Below are 22,550 nucleotides of genomic sequence, written 5' to 3' on the forward strand. Positions count from 1 at the left end.
GATATCCAAACCAAAAAAACGTTCATGTTAAAGTAGCAGTGCAGAAACTGGGAACATGGAGTATAATAACTTATCTCACAGTTTTTATTTTTAATTTATTTTACTTTTTATGTATTCAAGTAACAACTGTTCACATGCTTGAAATTTCTATGGAAAATTAGTTGGTTAAGTATGTTACATTAGAATTTTTTTAATTTGTTCAACTAGTCACGGGACATATTACTTGATTAAAAAAATTGAGGGAAATTTTTGGTGGAATGAAATATGCTGATATCTTTTAGATAATTGGTTTTCAGTAAATGCTTAATATACACATGCACATATATTACAAAACGGTGTTCAAAACCCACAACGTTTCTACAAATAATATAAATTACTTAGAAGTTTATCTTAGCTGTACACTGTGCGGATTGATTCTTCTGTTACATGTACTGTATCTGGATGCATGGGCACGATCTAAGATGAGATACAGCGGTAAGCGTGTACACCTTTTGTCGTGGGGCACATTGCCGTGGGCTATAGGAAAGGTGTTATGGCGATTGAAATGTAGGCTAAGGTCAAGTCGAAAGCTTCTATGGGGGTCACCTTTATGTTTTGCTGGTTTTTAATAATCATTTTACATTTGCTCCGTGCTCATATGTAAGAGTTTCGGTTTTTAGTTTTTCGCCTTCCAACGACGGCAATTATGGTTGTCACTATTTTAGTTGATCTTTCCGCTGGTCCATTAGTCAGATTCGTGATATTGATGCTAATGCACTCGATAGTTTTTTTGATTGGTGATTGGTATTTTCCTTGCCGAAATTTCAGTGCGATATGTGAGATAATTCGAACTAGACATGGTTAACAAAACCGACAGTGATCGTGCGAATATGGAGGATACGGCCAAAAGTTCAGAATCCAGTAGTAGTGCTCGAAATATCGACCATTATAATCCCTCAGTGAGATTGTTACATATACCAAAAGCTGAAAATGGGTCCTGCGGGTTTCATCTATCGAGAAGCAAGTGGGATCCTTACCCTTGGGTGAATTGAAGTTCTTCTTTATTTTGAACTATTTATCATAAAGTTTAAAAGTGTTTTTCTTTGCGTTTCTTGTATGTGGATGCGGTGTGGATAATATCGTGAAAAGGTCAGTGCAGTTGACGATAATACTCCGGCAAAAGAGAGTGGTCTCAAGGCTGGTGATTGTGTTCTAGAGGTAAGATGTGGTTTCTTAATAATGAGTAATTTTACTCCACTTACGTATGCCGATGTATGTATGTTGAACGTGCATATATCAATCTGCTTTGAACATAATCTTAAAATTTGACTGAAATGATCACACTCAATCATCATATATACACTACGAGTTATGTATAATTGAAACCATCGTATACCCGAATATTATTACATGAAAGATCAACAAAACGTTTCACACCTGAAGCGCCGAGTATTCGATTTCCCGGCTTGTTCTCGCCTTCGATTTTCTTTTTCTTCTAATGTACCTGCCCACACTGGGGCTGCATATAATAGGATCGAGTGGACTACTCTTGAAACAAGGAGGTGATGGTTCGGCATTGGACCACCTATATTTGGTAGCATTCTCGAGGGCAAGCACTCTCCACATGTAATTGCAAATTTAGTCTCTGATCGAGCATTATGCCCAGGCTGGGAATGTTTTATTTGGGTCCCAACTTTGATCTTCATAGACGTTCTCTGCCTACCAACAAGTACTGTTTCCGCATTATGATCTGCGAGCGATAGACCTGCGTTCTCCAGCCAAGACTTAATATCGTAAATAGTTTCGTTGACGTAGATCTTGACCTCATATATATGGCGTAAAATAATTGTCAACCCTATGTCGTCCGCGAGGCCGATAGTCGGTACCCCGTTATACACAATTATCCACATGAGTGGTGCCAGGACGGACTCTTGAGGAATTTCGCACGTTGTTTGAAATGATATAGGTCTTTCATCTGAATCGAAGCACAGGAGGCTATCATGGCTATCATGGCTTTAGCTAAGTTAGCCACCAGATTAACCGAATCCGAAGTGGTTCTCAGAAAGACCACTTTCCTTTTAAAAAATCGGAAACAATCTGTTGTAGATTACATTTTCCAATGATGTTGACAAGGCATATCGGGTGAAAGGAGGTTTATACAAAGTTTTGTCTTGGATAGGAATGACAATTAGGCACTACTTTTTTCACTCTGTGGGAAATGGTCCTTCCTTATGATATGTGGTAATCGGTGAAAAGCATTTGTCTTTGACTTTGGACATTACTATTTTGTACGCGCCATCCCAAGAGTCCAAGGGTCCGAAGCTTCCTTACACAGCCGCTTGAAGTGTTCTTACTTAGTCACATGCAATTTTACCCGTGCCTCTTTGTCTTTTTTAAGTGGATGCTCATATCCAGATCAGTTTCGATGGGGCTGACTGCATCTGCTGGCATTGAAGCGGGTAGGCATTTCTCGATTTCACGGTTCCACCAGAATTTTGGTACTCATTTTTGGGCACCAATCCTCTGGACCTGTCGCATGCTCGTCGTAACTTTTAGCTAATCTGGGAAGCCTTATCATTTGCGTTTCCATTAGCGTTATGTTTTAACGCCCTTTGAATATCTGGTCGTATAAGGACATTAGCTTATAGGGGATTATTCTGTGACAGGCTACATCAAAGGTCCAATTAGCCTCTTGCTTTTCGTTTTTGTTTATTGTAGGAATAATGAAGAAGTAATGGACTACATTATAAGTTGTAATCGTCTCTGAAACTCCATTCGAGAGAAAGTTGTATGCATATTTATGGGTACAATTCAATGTTAATCCTCGCTGCGACCAAAGTGATTTATATGAAAAATAATACCACAGAAACTCCAGCTCAGATATGGGTTATACAATAAGGGTAGTATTCACACCAAAATTAAATTTTTCAATGAATAATTCTTCAAAGAAATGATGATGCTATAAATTCATCGTTCATATTAATAAAGAACTTAAAGCATCCCAGTTTTAGGTCGAGGTGAACCAGTTTGATATTCCTAATGGCATCACTCTTCTTTTCCAAGATATAAGATATATAGACATAATCATCATCATTAACGTCGTAACAGCCGGTATCCGGTCTAGGCCTGCCTTAGTAAGGAACTCCAGACACTCCGGTTTTGCGACGAGGTCCACCAATTCGATATTTCTAAAAGCAGTCTGGCGTCCTGGCATACACCATCGCTCCATCTTTGGCAGGCGAAATACATATGCACTGGCAAGAACATTGTCTTGTACAGTAAGAGCTTTGATCTTATGGTCATTCGTTTCGAGCGAAACAATTTTTGAAAGCTGAAATAGGCTCTGTTGGCAGCCAACAACCGTGTGTGGAATTCAATCGTCATAGCTGTTATCGGTTGTGATTTTCGACCTTAGATGGGAGGGGAATTTTCAACGGTCTTAAAGTTCTAGTCTCCTATTTTCATTTTTTTCGTTTGACCAGTACGATTCGCTATTGTTCGTTCTTTGGTTTTTGGCGCTGACGTTGCCATCATGTACTTCGTTTTGCCTTCATTAATGTTCCCGAGATCTCGCGCCGCCTACTCGATCTGGATGAAGAGAGAGTGAATATCTCGGGTTGTTCTTCCCATAATGTCAATATCGTCAACGTAGGTCAGTAGTTGAGTTTGCATGAAGAGGATGGTGCCTCTTGCATTGATACCTGCATCGCGAATCACTTTTTCCAAGCCCAGGTTAAAGAGGACGCATAATATGGCATTCTCTTTAACCTGGGCCTTGGACTGTTATTGACGTTGAATGGTTTCGGGACTGATCCTAATTCTCCCATGGTCGTGTACAGTTTTATCCTGGCTTCGCTGTCATTGGAGGCCTTGAAGTAATTTCTGCAGTGTGTTATATCCCCCTTTTTATGTATGGAACAGATAATGCTTCGTTGCCAGTCGTTCACTATCCCACACCTTAATGAGCCGCTTAGTGCAGTTGGTCACCTACATATTTAGCCAATTTGCCTATCTACATATCTGCTCCTGGCGACTAATGGTTTTTTAGCCGATGAATTTCACGAACTGTTTCTTCAATGCTAATTGGTGGCAGCATTTGTCCATCGTCTTTAGTTGGTGGGACCTCCAACTCGCCGATATTCTGGTTGTTGAGCAGTTCATCACTTAACCTAACGCTGCAATATGCCCATTCTGTCGGAAATCAGATTTCCCTCTTTGTCTGGGCAGGATGCATCGAGGTGTATAAGGCTTCATCCTGCTGACTTGTTGGTAAAATTTCTAAGGCTGGTGCGCTTGCTCCATGTAATTTTCGAGTTCACAGACCTGTTGGTCTCTCTCTCGCTTCTCCGCACGTCGGAGTTCGCAATAAGTCTCTGCGCGTGCTCGCGTTCTTTGAGAATGCGACTTTTCTTGCGACTGGGACCAAGTATATTTATGGCCGTATCAATGATAACGCTCTTCAGGTGGTTGTGAAGATCATTTGTTGATGCTTCATTTCAAGGACATCTGCTAGCTGTGGTTATTGCAACATCCGTTTCGCCCATATAGATGTTGCGGGGCGCTGTGTTGGGGATGGCTTCAATATTCACTCCTACCGGATTGTCAGATTGAATTGTAGGCGGTGCTGTAATTTCATCCCTGAGGACTATGCCAATAAGTGATCGGAATCTATGTTGGCCCCCTATATGTTCTGACATTTATCAAGGCTGACACGTGGCGGCGTTCTACCAACATGTGATCAATTTGGTTGAAAGTAGTCCCGTCTTTAGACGCCCGCATTTGTTTGTTTACTACTTTCCAGACAAACCCGGTAGTTCCAACAACCATTTCTTGCGATACTGCTAACTGAATAATCCGCAGTCCGTTACCATTGATATTTCTGTGTAAGGTATGGGAGCCGACGCATCGACGAAGGTGCTCCTCTCCAGGAAATCGCTCCCTGTCCAGCGCATCTCTTGCAAAGTTTTCACATTAGTCTTATATTGGGATATGGTATCAGCTAGCTGCTGAGCACATTCGATCTGTACACATACGCACGTATGCACGTTCCATGAGAAAATGCGCAAATCGTTCTTCCGTTTTCGTTGCCGGGTTCGTCGTTGTAAAATCCATCCTGTCCGAGGCTCCTTCCGTGGCTTCGTAGCTTCTGTTTTCCGTATTGACGTCGTTTCTTGTATTTAATGACTTCGCAAATGAATTGATGAATTTGATGAATTTCAACAAATTAGTCACAGTGGGTTGACCAGGTTGAAACCCATGCTGCTCTTCCACAATAAGGTGACCGAATCGACACGAAAGGCAGTTTTTTTACGTATTTTTCAGAAATGATGGAGGATGAGGAAAGAATGGATAAAGTTCGGTAGTTTTCGGCTTGGGTGCTGTTAACTTTTTGGTGGAAAGGTACAATACGAGCTTCCTTTCAAATTGTCGGAATAATAACTATGCTAGGCAAACAAGTCTTCGTGGACCCTAAAGAGATCTCTGGTTGCAGGGCGGGAGAACCACTATCGGACTGACTTTCAAGATGCGAGGCAACTGGAATCTGTTTCCTTTACTCTTCGTGGAACATTTACATTAATTGCGCTCCCCAGAGCGAAGCTTTTGAAAGGTAACAATTATTAGGTCAAAAATGCTATCTGCATACTTATCCAGCAAATATGGAAGGAGCGGGAAACCCGGCAAATATATAAGGAGCTAGCATATGATAATTACAGAGGCATCTAACAGTTTTTCTGGCCTATCAGATATTGGCCCAAATCCTAGAAAACAGGGTGGAGTGGCGTTCAACTATTAGAACTGGGTTGGTAGATCCTTACGTGAGAAAGTTACGGTGAGGCAGTTAACCCACAAGATGACGAGGTCACGACACAGGAGGACATATGGAGTGAACTGGTGCGGAAATTCCAAATTCCAGACGATAATGTCGACGCAATAAAGAATTGGCGAAAGCATACGGTGGCATGCAAACGGCAATCATCAGCTTACCAACTGTTTGGGCAAATATAATATGTTGCTGGAAGCTGGTAAAGTCAACGTCTGATAGGTTGCCTGTACGATTTTGGAGAAAATGTCTCCTACTATGTGTTTTAAATATCTGGAGTACGGTAACATAGCCAAATCTTGCACAAACAAGCACGACAAGTTTAACCGTTACAGGTGGTGTAAAGAAAAAGGATACCTGGCACGAAATTGTGAGAGAAACCCTGAATGCATGTTGTGTAAAGATGCAGTTTTTGAGGCCACGTAGCAGGAAATGGAAAATGCCCATTGTCTGGAAGGTAGCTAAGAGCAAGAAGTAAATGAGATTTATTCAGATAAATCTCAACCATTGTGAGGCCGCACACGGTCCCCTGAGCCAGTCATTCTAAAAGCTCGATGTGCACAAAGTGATTATTAGCAAACCATACAGTGGAAAGACAACGCGGTATGTGGAAACTGTGCAATTTGGAGGACAGGATGATACTCATTCATAGAAGTTATCGCAACCCCTGGGAATGGGTTCGTAAGAGCTAAAATTAACGGTATTCATCAGCAACCGTGGAATATGAGCGATTGTTACATAATCTGGCGTTAGAAGCAAGTGTATGATCCCCTATTGTCATCGCGGGAGACTTCTTCGCATGGTCTACCGAGTGGGGAAGCAAGGCTTCTAACAACAGGGGGCTCATATTGCTGGAAGTTTTTTCTTCGTTGGACATTCTTCTTGCTAATATCGGAAGTATCCATACCTGCTGGAAAGGGGTCCAGTGGTAGTTATTACCATCGTATGCAGTGCGTTGATGAGGAACATTACCTGGCGAGTTAGTGAATACTGCACGCGTAGCGACCGTCAAACTATACTGTTTAGTGTAGTGAAGAACAGGAGAATAGAGCTTCTGAAAGACATGAAGTCATCCCGGACGAGTCAGTCGCATTCGCGGAAAAGTTCATTCAGATATTCAAGGATGCTTCCACACCGAGAGGTACAGGCAGTGAAAAATCTGAGCAAATTGTCAGAAACATGGTCGCAGAATGTGATGCTTCTATGTCAAGGCGAAGAAATAACATTCACAGAACACCGTGATGGAATGGGGGAATCAGACGACTGCGTGTCATATGCCTGCAAGCGAGAAGAAATTGCCAACTCGCAAATGATGAGCAACTGCACCGAGAAAGGCAAGGTACAAAATTAGACAAAACTAGTCGAAGAGAGTTGCGGAAGGCGATCCGCCAAAGTAAACGGAATTCCTTTAAAGAACTCAGCGAACTCAGTGATATCAACCCGTTGGGAGGAGCCTAAAGAGCGGTAATCATCATCATCAGCGACACAACAACCGGTATCCGGTCTAGGCCTTCCTTAATAAGGAACTCCAGACATCCCGGTTTTGCGCCGAGGTCCACCAATTCGATATCCCTAAAAGCTGTCTGGCGTCCTGACCTACGCCATCGCTCCATCTTAGGCAGGGTCTGCCTCGTCTTCTTTTTCTATCATTGATATTGCCCTTATAGACTTTCCGGGTGGGATCATCCTCATCCATACAGATTAAGTGACCCGCCCACCGTAACCTATTGAGCCGGATTTTATCCACAACCGGACGGTCATGGTATCGCTCATAGATTTCGTCATTGTGTAAGCTACGGAAATGTCCATCCTCAGGTGGGGGCCAAAAATTCTTCGGAGGATTCTTCTCTCGAATGCGGCCAAGAGTTCGCAATTCTTCTTGCTAAGAACCCAAGTTTCCGAGGAATACATGAGGACTGGCAAGATCATAGTCTTGTACAGTAAGAGCTTTGACCCTATGGTGAGACGTTTCGAGCGGAACAGTCTTTGTAAGCTGAAGTAGGCTCTGTTGGCTGACAACAACCGTGCGCGGATTTCATCATCGTAGTTGTTATCGATTGTGATTTTCGACCCTAGATAGGAGAAATTGTCCGTTGACCGTTGACACGGTCTCAAAGTTGTATTCTCCTATCCTTATTCTTCTTCGTGTTTGACCAGTGTAGTTTGATGTTGTTGGTTGATTCGTCTTCGGTGCTGACGTTGCCACCATATATTTTGTCTTGACTTCATTGATGTGCAGCTCGAGATCTCGCAGTGAGTGCCGCCTGCTAGATCTGGATGAACGCAGTTTGTACGTCTCGGGTGGTTCTTCCCATTATGTCGATATCGTCAGCATAGGCCAGTAGTTGGGTGGACTTGAAGAGGATCGTACCTCTTGCATTTACCTCAGCATCACGGATCACTTTCTCGAGGGCCAGGTTAAAGAGGACGCATGATAGGGCATCCCCTTGCCGTAGACCGTTGTTGATGTCGAAAGGTCTTGAGAGTGATTCTACTGCTTTTATCTGACCTCGCATATTGGTCAGGGTCAGCTAGTCAGTCTTATTAATTTCGTCGAGATACCGAATTCTCTCATGGCCGTGTACAGTTTTACCCTGGCTATGCTATCATAGTTTTTCCATCGCTTGCGGCAGAGAGAAAAATCGGAGTGGTAATGAAAGAAGCAGCTCAGTTTTATTGCGAAGAATAATGACGACTCTATTCCCACAGCAAAGTAAATGCACTATTTCGGTCGAAAAAGAGCATCCCTCAAAGGATATTGCAAGTATAACAGAGGATGAGCTTATAATTGCCTGCGAAACGGCTTTGAAGGCGGCGATAAGAGCAAGACCGGAGTTGTTCATTTCCACTTTTAATACCTGCTTGGAAGACGGCGCCTCCTCGACTCAGTGGAAAAGCAAATGCTGGTGCTGCTACCAAAGAGTGGTAAACGGCCTGGAGAGCCATCGTTGAATCGTCCCATTTGGTTGCTAGACAGTATGGGAAAGTTGCTGGAGCCCCTTATACCCAACAGGCTGCTTCCAATTTTGAGGAAGCAGGAGCCATATTTACACAACAACACAGGTTTCGCGCCAGCGTTTAACGGTGGATGCTGTCAACGCAGTAGCCAATCTGGCAGAGCAAGCAATTGCAGGTATAAGGTGGCAGGGCGGTACTAAAAGTACTCTGTTACCCTCGACGCAAGGAATGCTTTCAACTCAGAACAATGGGAGTATATAGTAAGACCCTTGAGCCAGCTGAATGTGCCCACGTATATTTAGCTAATCATAAGGAATTATTTCGTGGATAGAAAGCTCCTTTATGATACCGACGTTGGCCCAGTTGAATATTTGATAACCGGCGGAGTATCTAAAGGATCAGTGATGGGCCCATTGCTCTGGAATGTCATGTATGCTACGCATTAAACTTCCACGAAAAGTTACCCTCATCGACTATGCAGATGACATTGCAGTTGTTGAAAGAGACAAACACCAGGAGGATGTTATCTGGGCATGGCTGATCCTGGATTGGTTGGTATCACATGGATTAAATTGACCGAACGCAAAACTGAGGCTGTACTGGTCAGTAGCCGTAAACTGCAGTAAATTCTACGGTTTCAGGTGTCACAGCGTGAAGCCTTTCATCAAATACCTCGGTGTTATGTTGGATCATCGATTGACTTTCAAGGTACACTTGACCCACGCGGGCGGGAGAGCAATAAAAGTTGTTGCTTCGTGAACAGCATAATTCCTAATATTGGAGGACCTAAACCACCGAGGAGGCTGTCTCTAGCCAGATTCAGCTCATTCGTTTAACTGTATGCAGCACCAGTTTGAACAAAGGCCCTTAATGTTCAAGCGAATAGGGGGAAATTATTTTCAGTATGTTGTCTGAGTGCGTTAAGAGTCGCTGGCGAATTCCGAAGAACGACAGACGAAAGCATACACTGCCCATAATGCCGAAGATCGACGGCGAGAAGAGAGCGCGCACAATCAGGGTGTGACAGGAACGTTAATATCATTCTCACAAGGGGAAGTGCACTTACAGGCTGATTCCAAATATCCAGCTTCGGATTAGGCGTAGCCATGGAGATATCCAATATCACTTGAACCAGTTTCTGACTAGGCGTGGTGGGTACGGTAGGTATTTACATGGTTCTGGACGTGACGATTTTCCCTGTCTTGGGTGTATAAACGAATAGGAGGACCCGGAGTACATACTCCTCGTAAGTCCGAGATTTGCAGATGAGATGGAACAGCTTCAACTTCTCTTGACAAGATCCTTACAAGGGCAGATAATCATTCTGCAAATGCTCGAATACCAAGAAGTGTTGAATGCAGTTAGTGGCACCATAAGCTGTATTCAGGAGAAGTTTCCAAGGTTAGAGCACCTACAAAAAAAGCGGCAGGGAGGGAGCAATCCTCACCGTAGGAGTAAGTCAGCAGGGCATCTCCTCGCCCCACGATGTAATGTCTGTAAATAGTTCCGTGGGCATAGCGGGTGAGAAGAGGTGGTTTTAGTGGGTTAAAGTCCCACACTGTGACTTTCGACCCTTTCCACCTCTATGAAAAAACAGACGATTCTAATAAGATTTTGTTTCACCCAAAACCTTAAAAGAATGCGAAAATAAAAGCAACAACTGAAAACCTGTCATTGTAAAAGAGGCTCTAGCCATTTTATTTAATGACAAACTGGCGTACGCACCTTGATTTGTAATATCTTTGAAGTAATAACATTCTTTTCAATTTACGATTCAAAAAGAGTTAACATTGTTATTACATACATTAGTTGATCTGATTTCGATTTTTACTTATTATTATCCATGGCTTTTGCTTGGAGTCTAAAGTAGTTGTCTTGTATTCCAGGTAAAGGTAAAGTCTTGCAGATCATCATATTAGATAGTCCAAACATTTCTTTTATTGTTAAAAACGCGAAATAATGATTTTGGTAAAATTCCAACATTGCAGGTGAATGGAGAAGACGTCGTGGGTTTACGAATCACAGAAGTGGCAAACCTTGTAAAATGTAAACCAGAGTACGTGACCCTCCTGGTCTGGAGCACAGGAGTTGATACTGGCTGTAATCCAGAAGTAAGTCTTCATCTTTCATTATACCGCTAATCTCCAGAAATGAATAATAATTTTTCATATACATGAGAGTAGATGTGGGTAGAAAGCATGACTGATTTATATAGCATTTGGCAGTAGATGACATACATATAAATTTATCGCATAAAATTAAGGAACTCCAGCACGTGTATAACGTGGAGATTTTCGGCAATGGCTCGTAGGCTGTTTGCATAAATTTTGTACAATAATATTCAATATTTTCTCGTATATTTTATAAGTTGATGTACCATATATTATACACGTGTATATGAAGGAAGATATATTTTATACATTTGAAAATTGTAGAGTATTTGCTGCGGTCCGATGCCCTTAAATTTGGAGAGGCTCTCTGCTTGCATGCAAGCGATTCTCATAGGCATTGAGTGTCCTGTCTGCATGGACACTATTCCTCCGCCTGCAATTCAATGCCATAATGGTCATTTACTTTGTGCCAAGTGCCGTATGCGATCTGAACGATGTCCAATGTGTCGGGAGCGTTACAGCCATGGACGTTCATTAATTGCTGAACAAGTTTACAATTGCGTAATGGATGCATTCAGTCTAAGAAACACTCAGGGGAAATTAAGGGAAAGATTATTTGGAGCCAAGCGGAAACCAAGCATATCCCGATCCCTTTCGGATGTTAACAAACACACACGTATACAAAGTCCTGCAAATAAGTTTCTGGCGAAAATCATGGGTAAAGCATCGTCTTTGGATAATTTGAGCTTCAAAAAGGACCCATCCAATGGCCTCGAAGTTAACGATATTGTCGAAGCAAAGTCACTTTCCAGCAGTGACATAAGGCAGCAAGTCGCTGCGGGACTTATTGCAATTCCTCGATGTCCTTCAAATAATCGTCTTGGATTCGAAGGAAACACTTCAGAAATGCTAAAAGGACAAATATTCACCAAGCGACCGACATCGTCGTTAAATGTATCAGCGGAATACAATAATGGGATCGGTAATGGTGATGGTGAACCGTCGTCCTTAGTCATCCCTGTGCCAAGGAGAATCGAGGAGAAAATCTTCTATTGTCCGGCTGGCGAAGACTGCGGTAAGAAATTCAACGGTAAGTACAACAGAACAATAGCTCTCCGTACTTTGAATGATTCTAATGAATGCGCTTTTATAGACCGTTGAGAGATAACATTGGTGCAGGATTTTAAGCATTAGCGAGAAGATTGTTATGGTTGGCAGCTGAGGAAACTTGAAAAGGTGTTGAAACTTTATTAGATGAAATTAAGCGATAAAAGTTAATTTGAAAGTCTGAAGTTGGGCGTATCGAATTTGAGGAAAATGCTCCCGTGAGATAATTTATTATCTACTTTCTTCTGAACTGGAATAATTCTGAAGTAGAGAATTTGCAATTCTTGGAGTTCATAAATGCAACCAATGAATGTTTTTTTTTCGTAATCGCATAATATGGATGAACTGGTTGGTTTAAGCCCTTCCGATCCTCTTTTCACCCACAAAGGGTAAATGATATACTGGAATAAACCTTCAGAGCGATTTACGTAATTAATTTTGAGCCGTTTATGAAACTTCGCTGAAGCGTCACCAATAAATATTTATTATGATTGAATTCACTTCAACGACTATTTATATATTTATTTTTTATTAAGGTTTTGTGTGAAACAAAACCTTATTAGAATCGAGACGGTGTCTGTCTGTCCGTCTGTCCGTCTGTCCGTCTGTCTGTCTGTCTGTCTGTCTGTCTGTCTGTCTGTCTGTCTGTCTGTCTGTCTGTCACACCCGATTTATTCGGAAACGGCTAAACCGATTGTCACGAAAATTGGTGAGAGTATGTAATCTGGTGATCCCTTTACATGCAGTAAGTGGCGCCATCTTGTGTTAAGTTTAAGGGGGGGGCTCCCCGTACATGTGAATGGAGGGTGCAAATTTTTTTTTCACAGAATGTAGCCATGTAGGGTATCAAATGAAAGGTCTCAATTAGTACTTTTCGAATCTGGTTCAATATTTGATATTAGATGAAACATAGGGGAGTGAGGGTTCAAAATATGACCCACAAAAAGTGTAACAGATCTCGTTCTCCGAACCTATCCAACCGAAAAATCTGAAAAAAATCACAGTGGTGCACCTCTACGAAATCTAGGCCTCAAAATATATCCGGTTCCGATATCTGTACAAATAAAGTTAATAATAGTATATTTCCTCATTTTGGAAATTTACCCGGCCACCCCCCTTATGTTCATCCTAGAAGTACAAAATTTGGCATGCGTGTAATGAAGAACATAATGCACAGTTTGGTCAAGTTTGAAGAAAATCCAACCATTACTAACAAAGTTATAGGGGGTGAAACTTTACAATTTTTTGTGAATTTCGTGCACTCTACAACCTGCATGACGTCATCATCACATATCAACTCGTCAATACAACAACGAAATGAGTTCTTATGAATTGGGTCCCAGAGAATTATTTTGTTTTAGTTTTTTAGTTATTTGTCAGCCAGACAGACATGTGTGTATGTAGGTATATAATATATGCGTGCTAATGAACTTTGCGGGTAGTGCCTAATTCAAATAGATATAAGAAGTAAATCGGAAATATGGGTACGATCAATTTATATACGTGCATATATCATATGTGTACAGTATTCGGTAATAGGCAGTTTGTTTGTTTAGGGTGAGTGTGATATCTATGGCTGTAATATGTACGTATGTCTCGTAGTTTGGAAAAATATGAAGGATTATGTTGAATTTGTAGCTATATACGGACGGCAAAATGTGCGTTGAAGTTTCTCACATAAGATGAACACAAAACCTTTATACCCGAAGCGCGAGCTTCTGGTATTCCGACTTGTTTAGTTTGAAAGAAAATCTGTTAAATGTAATAACAGAAAAACATTAATGTGTATTATATGATATGTCTATGTGGGTCCATCAGAAAATCCATTAGGTAATTAGACCGGAAATTTCCTTGTGTACACATTCAAAACTAGTGGCAAAGGCTAGATCTTATCTAACTAGGATAATTTTACAATCATAAGGAACCTGAAGGATAACGGCGAAAGTTATGTAAAATTATTTTAACTAGAGATAAATTAGTCTTTGTTCCCATTTCCTTGATGTACTTTTTGAACCGTTTACAAATCCACCATCGATTTCGAGAGAGCACTGTATTTGCCAAACAGGAAGCTGATAGCACCGCTTGTCCTACGACTGGAGATAAAGACCGCCTCCGTATTTTCCGCCCTAAAGTGTAGCTTCACCACTCATTATCATGATCTGATGGTGTGATCATTTTCCTTCGCGTATTCCTAGCCAGAAATCTCGAACTAACACAGAACGTGGAGCGAACTTGCAGAAAGTCGTATTGACATTCTGATAAGCCTTTCTATATGCAAAATTTGTATCTATATTATCACGAGGCAGTATTCATTGCCTTTGGCGGCAGGTCAGCACTCGAGAAGGTAGAGGGCAGGGCTAACGATACTACAGTAGACTTTAAATTTTAAAAATTTGTTGAACTGTCGATTGCAAAAAATTACGTTAATGCGAAACGCACTTTCATAATTGGGTAAAACACTGATTCAGGATAATGTAGAAACGGCGCAATTTACCGCCAAAACTAGGACTAGGATTCAATTTCGTATTAAGCTGTATTTTCATGTCTTAGTTACGATTCAAGATGTTCCTAGAAACTATCACTCTGCTTGTACTTTGAAAGGAAACTGTAAGATGTCCAGAATCACACAACCAAACCGAGTAAAGTGCTAAGCCAAAAAGGCCTCGAAAAGCCCCCCTGTAATCGTCCTCTTGAATAGTTGTCACACAGAATAAGTGCCTCAAAATTTAGCATATAACTCGTGTTTATTTGACTTGCTTCTTTTCAAACTCTTATAAATATGTTTTATAACTTAAACGTAAATTTCAACAACTCGTAATTCAAATTGGAACACACTCGCTTTTCAAAGAAAGTTTATATTACAACCTTTTATTATAACGAAGAAAAACACACGTCTCACCGCGGTGAAAGCTGGAGGTAGAAGAAGCCAATTGTTTTTTCTTCCGTCACTCTGCCGCCAACTCACGGCACTTTTTCACCGCCTGCCCTCCACTCCTGTGGCGAGTTCTAAAATGTGCGGAGAGCGCTGCGCCACACTCCGCCCCCAGATGAAACCGAGGGATTTCACCGACCGAATCCGGAACTGCGTTCCCCATCAGACCGCGAAGTGTACACGCCGTTGTTTTGGGGCGCACACGGGTTTCACCCTGGACAGGGAGACCGCCTTTTTGTTTCCATCGATCTCGAGCTGGAAGAAATGTTCTCCCTGCTCGAGAACGCGGTACGGGCCTTGATAAGGAGGCTGCAGCGGCTTCCGGACGGCATCCCTCCTGTCCAGGACGCGCTTATACGTGTCCAGTTGCTTGGGTGCACAGGCAGGTGCCAACGAGTGTTGGGTGGGAGGTGTGGCCCTGATGCGTCGGAGATTGTCCCTCGGCAGACGCAACAACCCCGACTCTGTGAGACACGATCTCTTGTCAAAGATCGGATCACTTGGGAGTCTCGTGTTCTCCCCGTATACCAGCTCCGCGGGGCTGGCAACAAACTCCTCTTGGCGGCTTGTACGTAGGCCGAGTAGTACAAGACGCAAGACTTGGGACCAGGACGGATCGTCACGTGCCATAATGGCGGCTTTCAGTGCCCGGTGCCAACGTTCTAGCATCCCATTGGATTACGGGTGGTATGCAGTAGTCCGCTGGCGTTTAAATCCTAGGAATTTTGCCTAACTCCGAGAAAAGGGTGGACTCAAATTGCATTCCCTGGTCAGTGATGACCACTGCAGGGACGCCAAAGCGAGGTATCCACTCTCGACAGAGGGCTTCGGCACAAGGTGGACCCCGCCGTAATGGTATTGCCTCAGGTCACCGCATAAACCTTGTTGATGATTGTGAGGCAATACTTGTAATCGTGCGAGGCCCTACTATGTCGTGATATATTGTGTGGAACCGCTTGGTAGTGCGAGGGAATGAGCCCACTTCTTTCCTTACATGCCTGGTGACTTTACACTTCTGGCATGCGATGTACTCTCTGTCCCAGGAGTTGACATCCCTGTTCATGGAGGGCTAGAAATATTTCTCGGTAACTAACCGATTAGTTGTCCTGATGCTTGGATGCGCTAAGTCGTGAACCGCGTGGAACACTTCCTTGCGAAAGGTTGCCGGAATGTATGGCCGATGTCCCTTTTCCGTGTCTTCGCAGCAGAGAGAGAGGTTCAAGCCGAAAATGAGCAAGTCCCGAAATTTGTATTTGGGGTTGTTTTTGAGGCTCTGAACTATTGCGTCATCCTTCTGCGCCTTGGCAATAGCCGAGAAGTCGAGTGAGGCGGGGATGTTAACCTCGGGGACACGAAACAAAGCGTCAGCAACTATGTTGTCCTTGCCGGACACATGCTGGATGTCAGACGTAAAATGGCTTATGAAGCTCTGGTATCGAAGCTGACGAAGGGACGCTTTGTCGGGCTTTTGTTTCAAAGCATACGTGAGAGGCTTATGGTCCGTGAACAATGTGAACGCTTCTCCCTTGAAGGCAGGGAGAAGCGGAAGTATTTGATGCTCAAGTACGCGGCGAGCAGTTCACGACCGTAGGTAGTGTTCCGTTTCCGTTCCGTTGAGCGGGGTTCAACTGCTTTGAGAAGAAGCTCAATGGTTTCCAGACCAGATTCACCTTTTGGTGAAGCGTAGCAGCTACTGCGGTGTCAGAGGCGTCAACAAAAACGGCTAGGGGTGCATCTTGCAGAGGAAATACCAAGAGTGTAGCGTCAGCCAGTTGTTGACGGGATTTGTCAAACGCACTGGGGCTTGTTGCTATTTTCGCTAAAAGATATGGTTAGGTCGCTTAACTAATGCTTTATTCATATATCTTTGCAGGTGGAACCCTAAATGAAGAATCTCGCTGGTTTTTCTTTGTAGTCCCCTAAAAGCTATTTTGAAATTCAATATATTCTGGTTTTGTGCAGAGGTTCACTAAATCTATAAGCTATAAGCTGTCTGCCGCCCTGGTCTAGGTCATTGCTCCAATTCAGGCAGGGTCTACCACGTCGCCTTTTTCCACCATAGATATTACCTTTTTAGACTTTCCGGCTAGATCATCTTCACCTGTATGGATTAGGTGACTAGGCAACCGCAATTTATTCAGTCAGATTTTAGCCACAACTGGGCGTCGCGGTATCGCTCATAAATTTTCGGCGGGCTAACGCGACTAACAATTTGAAAGTTTTCTTGTTTAGAACTCAACTCACCGATGAACACATGAGAACTAGCAAGATTATTTTCTTGTACAGTAAGAGCTTTGATCCTATAGTTGTACAGTAACAGCTTTGATCCTATAGTTAGATGTTTCGAGCGGGATAATTTTCGTAAGCTGAAATAGACTTTGTTGACTGTCAACAACCGTGTGCGGACTGCATCGTCATGGCTACATTCTCTTATATTTTCCGTTTGACCAGTATTATTTAATGTCTTTATTTCTTTCGTTTTCGGTACTGGCCTTTCCATCATGCTGTTCCTCTTACCTTAATTAATATGCATCCCAAGCTCGATCTAAATGAGGCCAGTTTGTCGATATCGTCAGCATAGGTGAGTAGTTAGGTCAACTTGAAGGGGATAGTGCCTCTCGCATTTACCTTATGGTCAAATTTTCAAAAGCCAGGTGGAAAAAGATGCACAATTGAGCATCCTCTGGTCTTAGGCCGTTAGTGATGTTTCATGGTCTCGAAAGTGATCCTGCTGTTCTTTTCTGACCTCACACATCGGCTAAAGTTAACCTAGTCAGCCTTATCAGAATTCTCTCATGGTCGTGAACAGTTTTGGCTGTGCTATTATAGCCGGCCGTGAAGTCAATGAAAAGATGGTGCAACTGATATTCCATCAGTTTTTCCACCGCCTGTCGCAGAAAGAAAATCTGATCTGTGCTGGAGTGAAGCCTCTTTCGTATGGGCCAATTATGTTCTGGGCGTATGAGGCTATTCGACCTAGCAAGGTAACCGAGAATATCTTATAAATAGTATTCAGTAACGTGATACCTCTATAATTGCTGCACTGCGCGATATCCACCATTTTGTGTATGGAACAAATCTTGCCTTATATTTAACCAATTCGACTGTAATTCCATGGGCTCTTGGGGACCTATAATTCTGAAGCCGATGAGTTGAACGGACTCTTTTTTTCATGTGTGGTGGTGCCAGCATTGGGCAGGACCAGGTGAATTCACCGATATTCTGACTGTGAAGCGGTTCATCAAAATACTCAACCCGTCACTCCAATATGCCCATACAACGATCGGATGTTTTCAAAAATCTTCGTGGTATAGGACGAGAACCAGATGGAACCGTAATTTGAACATTATGCTGGGCTACCTTTTCAATATTGGAATGGTCGTGTTTTCATGCTAATCAGATAATTTTCTACCATCCTCAATAATCCGCTTTCTAGAGCTCAGCTGCAATGCTTTCAGCTCCTGTTGCTTTCCCCAATTTTATTAGTTGGATTGCTTCTTCGACTTCGGCGGCGATGACAGACAAAATTGCTTCAAATATCTTGAACACTTGTGGAAACGCAGGATGAGTAAAATTTTCCGCCGAAATCAGCTCGAAATACTCCCGCTTTCTTTGTTTTTGATTGCAAGATTTCTTACCGTACTGTTGATATTGATACTTAATATCTCGTGTATTTTTACTTGCGCAGAAAGACTGCTGCACTGTTGGTTCTGATTGAATGTTTTCTTAAATGGATCCGGTGTAGGCTTAAGCTGGACTTAATCGTTTTGGTTTGCCAATTTTCTTATAGTCCAGTAGAAAAAAAAACCTGCAGCGCCGCTACTACAATTAGTGTTATTATTGCGCATACGTGTTTTCGTGACTTACTCCCCCACCCGGGTTTTCGTAACTTACTCCCTTCTTTCCAATTGCTAGCACTTGTACTGAGGAAAGGAGTGAGTGGCTTCAGAAATGCATGTACATCCGTAATAATAAAACTAATTGTTATTGGAAACCCATTGGATCTTTTTCTTAAGTTGCCGTGGAGAACACGGTGTAGCATTCCATTCCACTGAATCTAAGTTTTCACCTGAAGATGAGCCACAAAGGTCGTTGGAAGTTGAGGGAGTCTTTTCCAATGCCAAAAATTATCGGCCCTGGTTGCCGAAGCTCTACACTGTAGGCTTCTTATTTATCAGAAAATGTATGTTGGTTTCTCGTTGGGGGTACTTTTTACATAGCTATTTTTCAGCAAAGTAGCGGATAATTTTCCAAATTTCTATATTACTGGCTGATGTATTATTATTCCCTTTTGGGCGCTTCTTGCAGAGAATACTTTTATTGCACTTTTAGTCCTCAACTCAAAATGTTATTAACATTTGAATAATAGCTGAAATGCAGTATTCCGCCTATTCTCAGCATCAAGTCTTGATGGTTTGATGTTGTTTTAATTATTTTAAAGTAGATTTTTAGGAATAGATGAAATTCCGTGACAAACATATTAAAATGTATCTCACATATGTATATCAATGGCACGATTCCTTTCATAACCGCTTATTCTAGCCTAGTTTCCTCACTAAGGTCTTCTTTAAATCGGAATTCAAATTTATTGTTAACCATTATTCCATTGTTTATTTTTTTCTTCTCACCATCTTATCATCAATTCAAGGACAATCGCTTCAACATCATGTCACTGTAAACCACAGCACACCAATTGTATCGTTCGGGACATCAAGTGCAGAAATAGCATTACCACCGAAGGCACCTATTGAAAATGCATCCCTAATTCTCCAGCTCGACAACAAGCAGTTCTGGATGAAGCTGAAAGTCGATAAGTAAAATGATGGTTATATTATATTGCATGATGGCTGGTGACTTTCCAGTTCCTCTTAACCACGCCATGATGCCTTTGTCAAGTTCTGCCAACTTATCTGTTGAACTATTGAACTGATTCCCCTTTCTTTTCCTTTTCATTTCATTCTTCGTCATGCCATTCAATATCACAGCGAAGGAAGCATTTTCACATCGGGCCTTCTACAAGGAGTCGAAGATGAAAGCAGCAAGTACATGATAGAAGTTAAAATCAGGAATAAAGTGCGGGATAAACTGCTCGAACGGGAACTGATAACGAGGTCAATTGTACACTCATTGACAAGAACTTCGTGGAGTGATGTGCTTGAAAAGAAACTGGGCGTTTTTTATGATGCAGACGCCGTAAGAACGACATTTACCAGCATCAGCAGCGAAGCAGAGTTATTATTAAGAATAGATGTTAAGCGCCGACGTGACGAATAATGAGATGACTTTCACCATCCTGAAAATATGCAGTCTAGTTTTTGTCGGGCTTTTAACCTTCGGCACTCATCACAAAGGATCTGGAATAATGAAATCAATTGAAAACCATTGAACTCTAAACACGCTAACAAGCTCAACTAATGACGATATTAATAAAGGCTCCACTAATAGGGGCGATGAATTCCTCTGAAGTTGTTCGTTTCTTCTGCAGTTGAAAGCGTAACCAAATGATTCTTTCAGAATAAATATTGCTCTCCAAGGCGTTTGGCTAAACCCATTCGGATTTACGGCGGCGGGACGGTCGAGGTGGTAGAGTGCAAGCCTCTCAATCTCATTGCCCTGGGTTTGAGCCCTAGTCGTTATGAATGTTTGTGGTCATCTAGTATTTGCCTTGGTTCTGAGAGCTTAGCACTTGCCTAGTATTAAGTGTGATGATAACTGAATGATGAAACTAAGCACATCCTCACTTAAAATGGAGAGGAAAACACATTAACAGCAAAGAGACTGTGTGAAGACACAGCTTTCAAAGGAAGAACCACCGGACACAATGACATTTCTACACTTTTCTCGGAAGAACCTCCACTTAGCTTACGACAAAAAATATATTGTAGGAAGTCTGAAATTAAAAAGGGTGGTAAGATTATATATCTTGAAAGATACTTTTAATCTACATTTCCAGTATCTTGCCTTTAGGATAAGCTTTAGCGAAATTTTCCAGTAAATTTTTAAAATATAGTAATGTACTATTACTATCTGTTGAGACGGACATAACATCATCCTATTTAGTTGAAGTCAACTAAGAGGCGTAGCTCTGCCCTTAAAAACTTAAAGCGTTATATCTGCTTGTAGCCCCCAAAATGGGTTTTTTTCAAAATGTAAACACAAAACCTTACTAAAATTGGTTTACTGTCTGTCTGTCTGTCCGCCTCTCTGTCCGTCACATGCATTTTTCTCCGAGACTGTAGCAGCGATTGACACCAAATTTGGTGGAATGTTGGGAACTGTGAACGATCACGCATACAGTGAGTTACATCCTTTTACGCTGAATTTAAGGGAGGGTCCCCATACATGCAAAAGGGAGGTGTAAATCTTTTTTTACCAAATATAGTCAGTACTTCAAAAGCTGATCTTAGTTTTGACATTTGTTGGAAAGGTGAGGAGTGCGGGGGTCGAAAATGATTATCTTTTTAAAGGGGCCATTCTAGAAACTGCCAAACTGAAAAATCTGAAAAAAAATCAAGAGGCTGCCTCTATATTATGGCTAGGCTCCGAAATACCTTCCATACCGATATCCCTTCAAATAAAGTTAATAATAGTATATTACTACAATTTTCAGTAATTGGCTGCAGAACCCCACTTAAGTTCATCCTAGCACCACAAAATTGTAGTAATATAGGCTATAATATAGAGCTTAGTCTCACCAAGTTTGGTGAAAATCGCACTACTACTAACAGTTATAACAGGTTAAATTTTTCACTTCTTTGGATTTTGAATGTCAATATCATCCGAAAGTGAATGTTCCCGTATAATATTGTATATACATATATTCCGTGTTACGTACTGATGGCACAAATTCACATTCAAATGTCTTTATAAAAAAAATATACAAAACCTTTCATACCTGAAGCGTCCAGCTTCCGGTTTCCCGGCTTGTTTACCTTCAATCTGCTATCTCAGCACCTTAAAATTGCCTTTCCCAAGCCTTATCTTGCTACATCAACTTTTTTTCTGGTCGACCTTATTTGAGAAGGTACAATGGGAGTTTCGTGATTTTTTTCAAAGTTTTTCAGTGGAATGGTTTCAGAAAAATGGTGAGGTGAGGAAAATTATCACTTTCCAACCATGCACTTCTCTCTTTTGCGTCAAATGGTAAAACTGAGACATGGGAAAGTACCAATTGAGACCTTTCATTTGAAACCCCAAGTAACTGCATTTGAGGAAATAAATATATACCCTCCCCTTTTGCTTGTATAGGAACCCCATAGCTGTATTAAACTCAACGTAGAACGAAGTAACTCATTTCTCACCAAATTTCGTATCAATAGGATGAACCGTTTCTGAGAAAAGTGATAGACAAACGAGGCTATAAGTGAACCTTATAAAACCCGAACAATAATGTATTGGTAGCGGATCCTGCAATGCATGGGTCATAGAATGAAGAAGCCCTCTGATGAATACTAGAGGGTTGTCTCTTGGCGGCCTTCAGGCCCGGGAAAACTTTCTAGAGACATTTAGATGTGGTTATAATAACCCCAGTAACGACGAAAAGAATGCTGCAGCTTTCTAGAAGGAACAGTAAACCAAACAAATACTGAGTCAAGTCGAGACTGAAAATATTTTGCAATTGTTTGGAGCATCTTTTCTAATA

The 22,550-nt window shown here is 41.9% G+C and overlaps 1 protein-coding gene across 1 annotated transcript; it reads left to right on the forward strand.

Moving 5' to 3' along the window:
• The first annotated feature begins 514 nt into the window (after positions 1-514).
• Positions 515-20,361, forward strand: LOC119651685. The gene is made up of 6 exons (XM_038055386.1): positions 515-1,022; positions 1,129-1,197; positions 10,747-10,869; positions 11,194-11,959; positions 19,557-19,722; positions 19,894-20,361. The coding sequence occupies exons 1-6, from the start codon at positions 837-839 to the stop codon at positions 20,180-20,182; spliced, it is 1,599 nt and encodes a 532-aa protein (XP_037911314.1). The 5' UTR covers positions 515-836; the 3' UTR covers positions 20,183-20,361.
• The last annotated feature ends 2,189 nt before the right edge of the window (positions 20,362-22,550 follow it).

Source organism: Hermetia illucens, chromosome 3 (assembly GCF_905115235.1).
Source record: "Hermetia illucens chromosome 3, iHerIll2.2.curated.20191125, whole genome shotgun sequence".
Taxonomy (NCBI): Eukaryota; Metazoa; Arthropoda; class Insecta; order Diptera; family Stratiomyidae; genus Hermetia; species Hermetia illucens.

Excerpts from the sequence above, each read along its gene's own strand:
- LOC119651685 (XM_038055386.1), top strand. The coding sequence starts at position 837 with ATGGTTAACAAAACCGACAGTGATCGTGCGAATATGGAGGATACGGCC. Across the intron at positions 1,023-1,128 it reads AGTGGGATCCTTACCCTTGG|GTCAGTGCAGTTGACGATAA; the intron begins GTGAATTGAAGT and ends TATCGTGAAAAG. Across the intron at positions 11,960-19,556 it reads CTGCGGTAAGAAATTCAACG|GACAATCGCTTCAACATCAT; the intron begins GTAAGTACAACA and ends CATCAATTCAAG.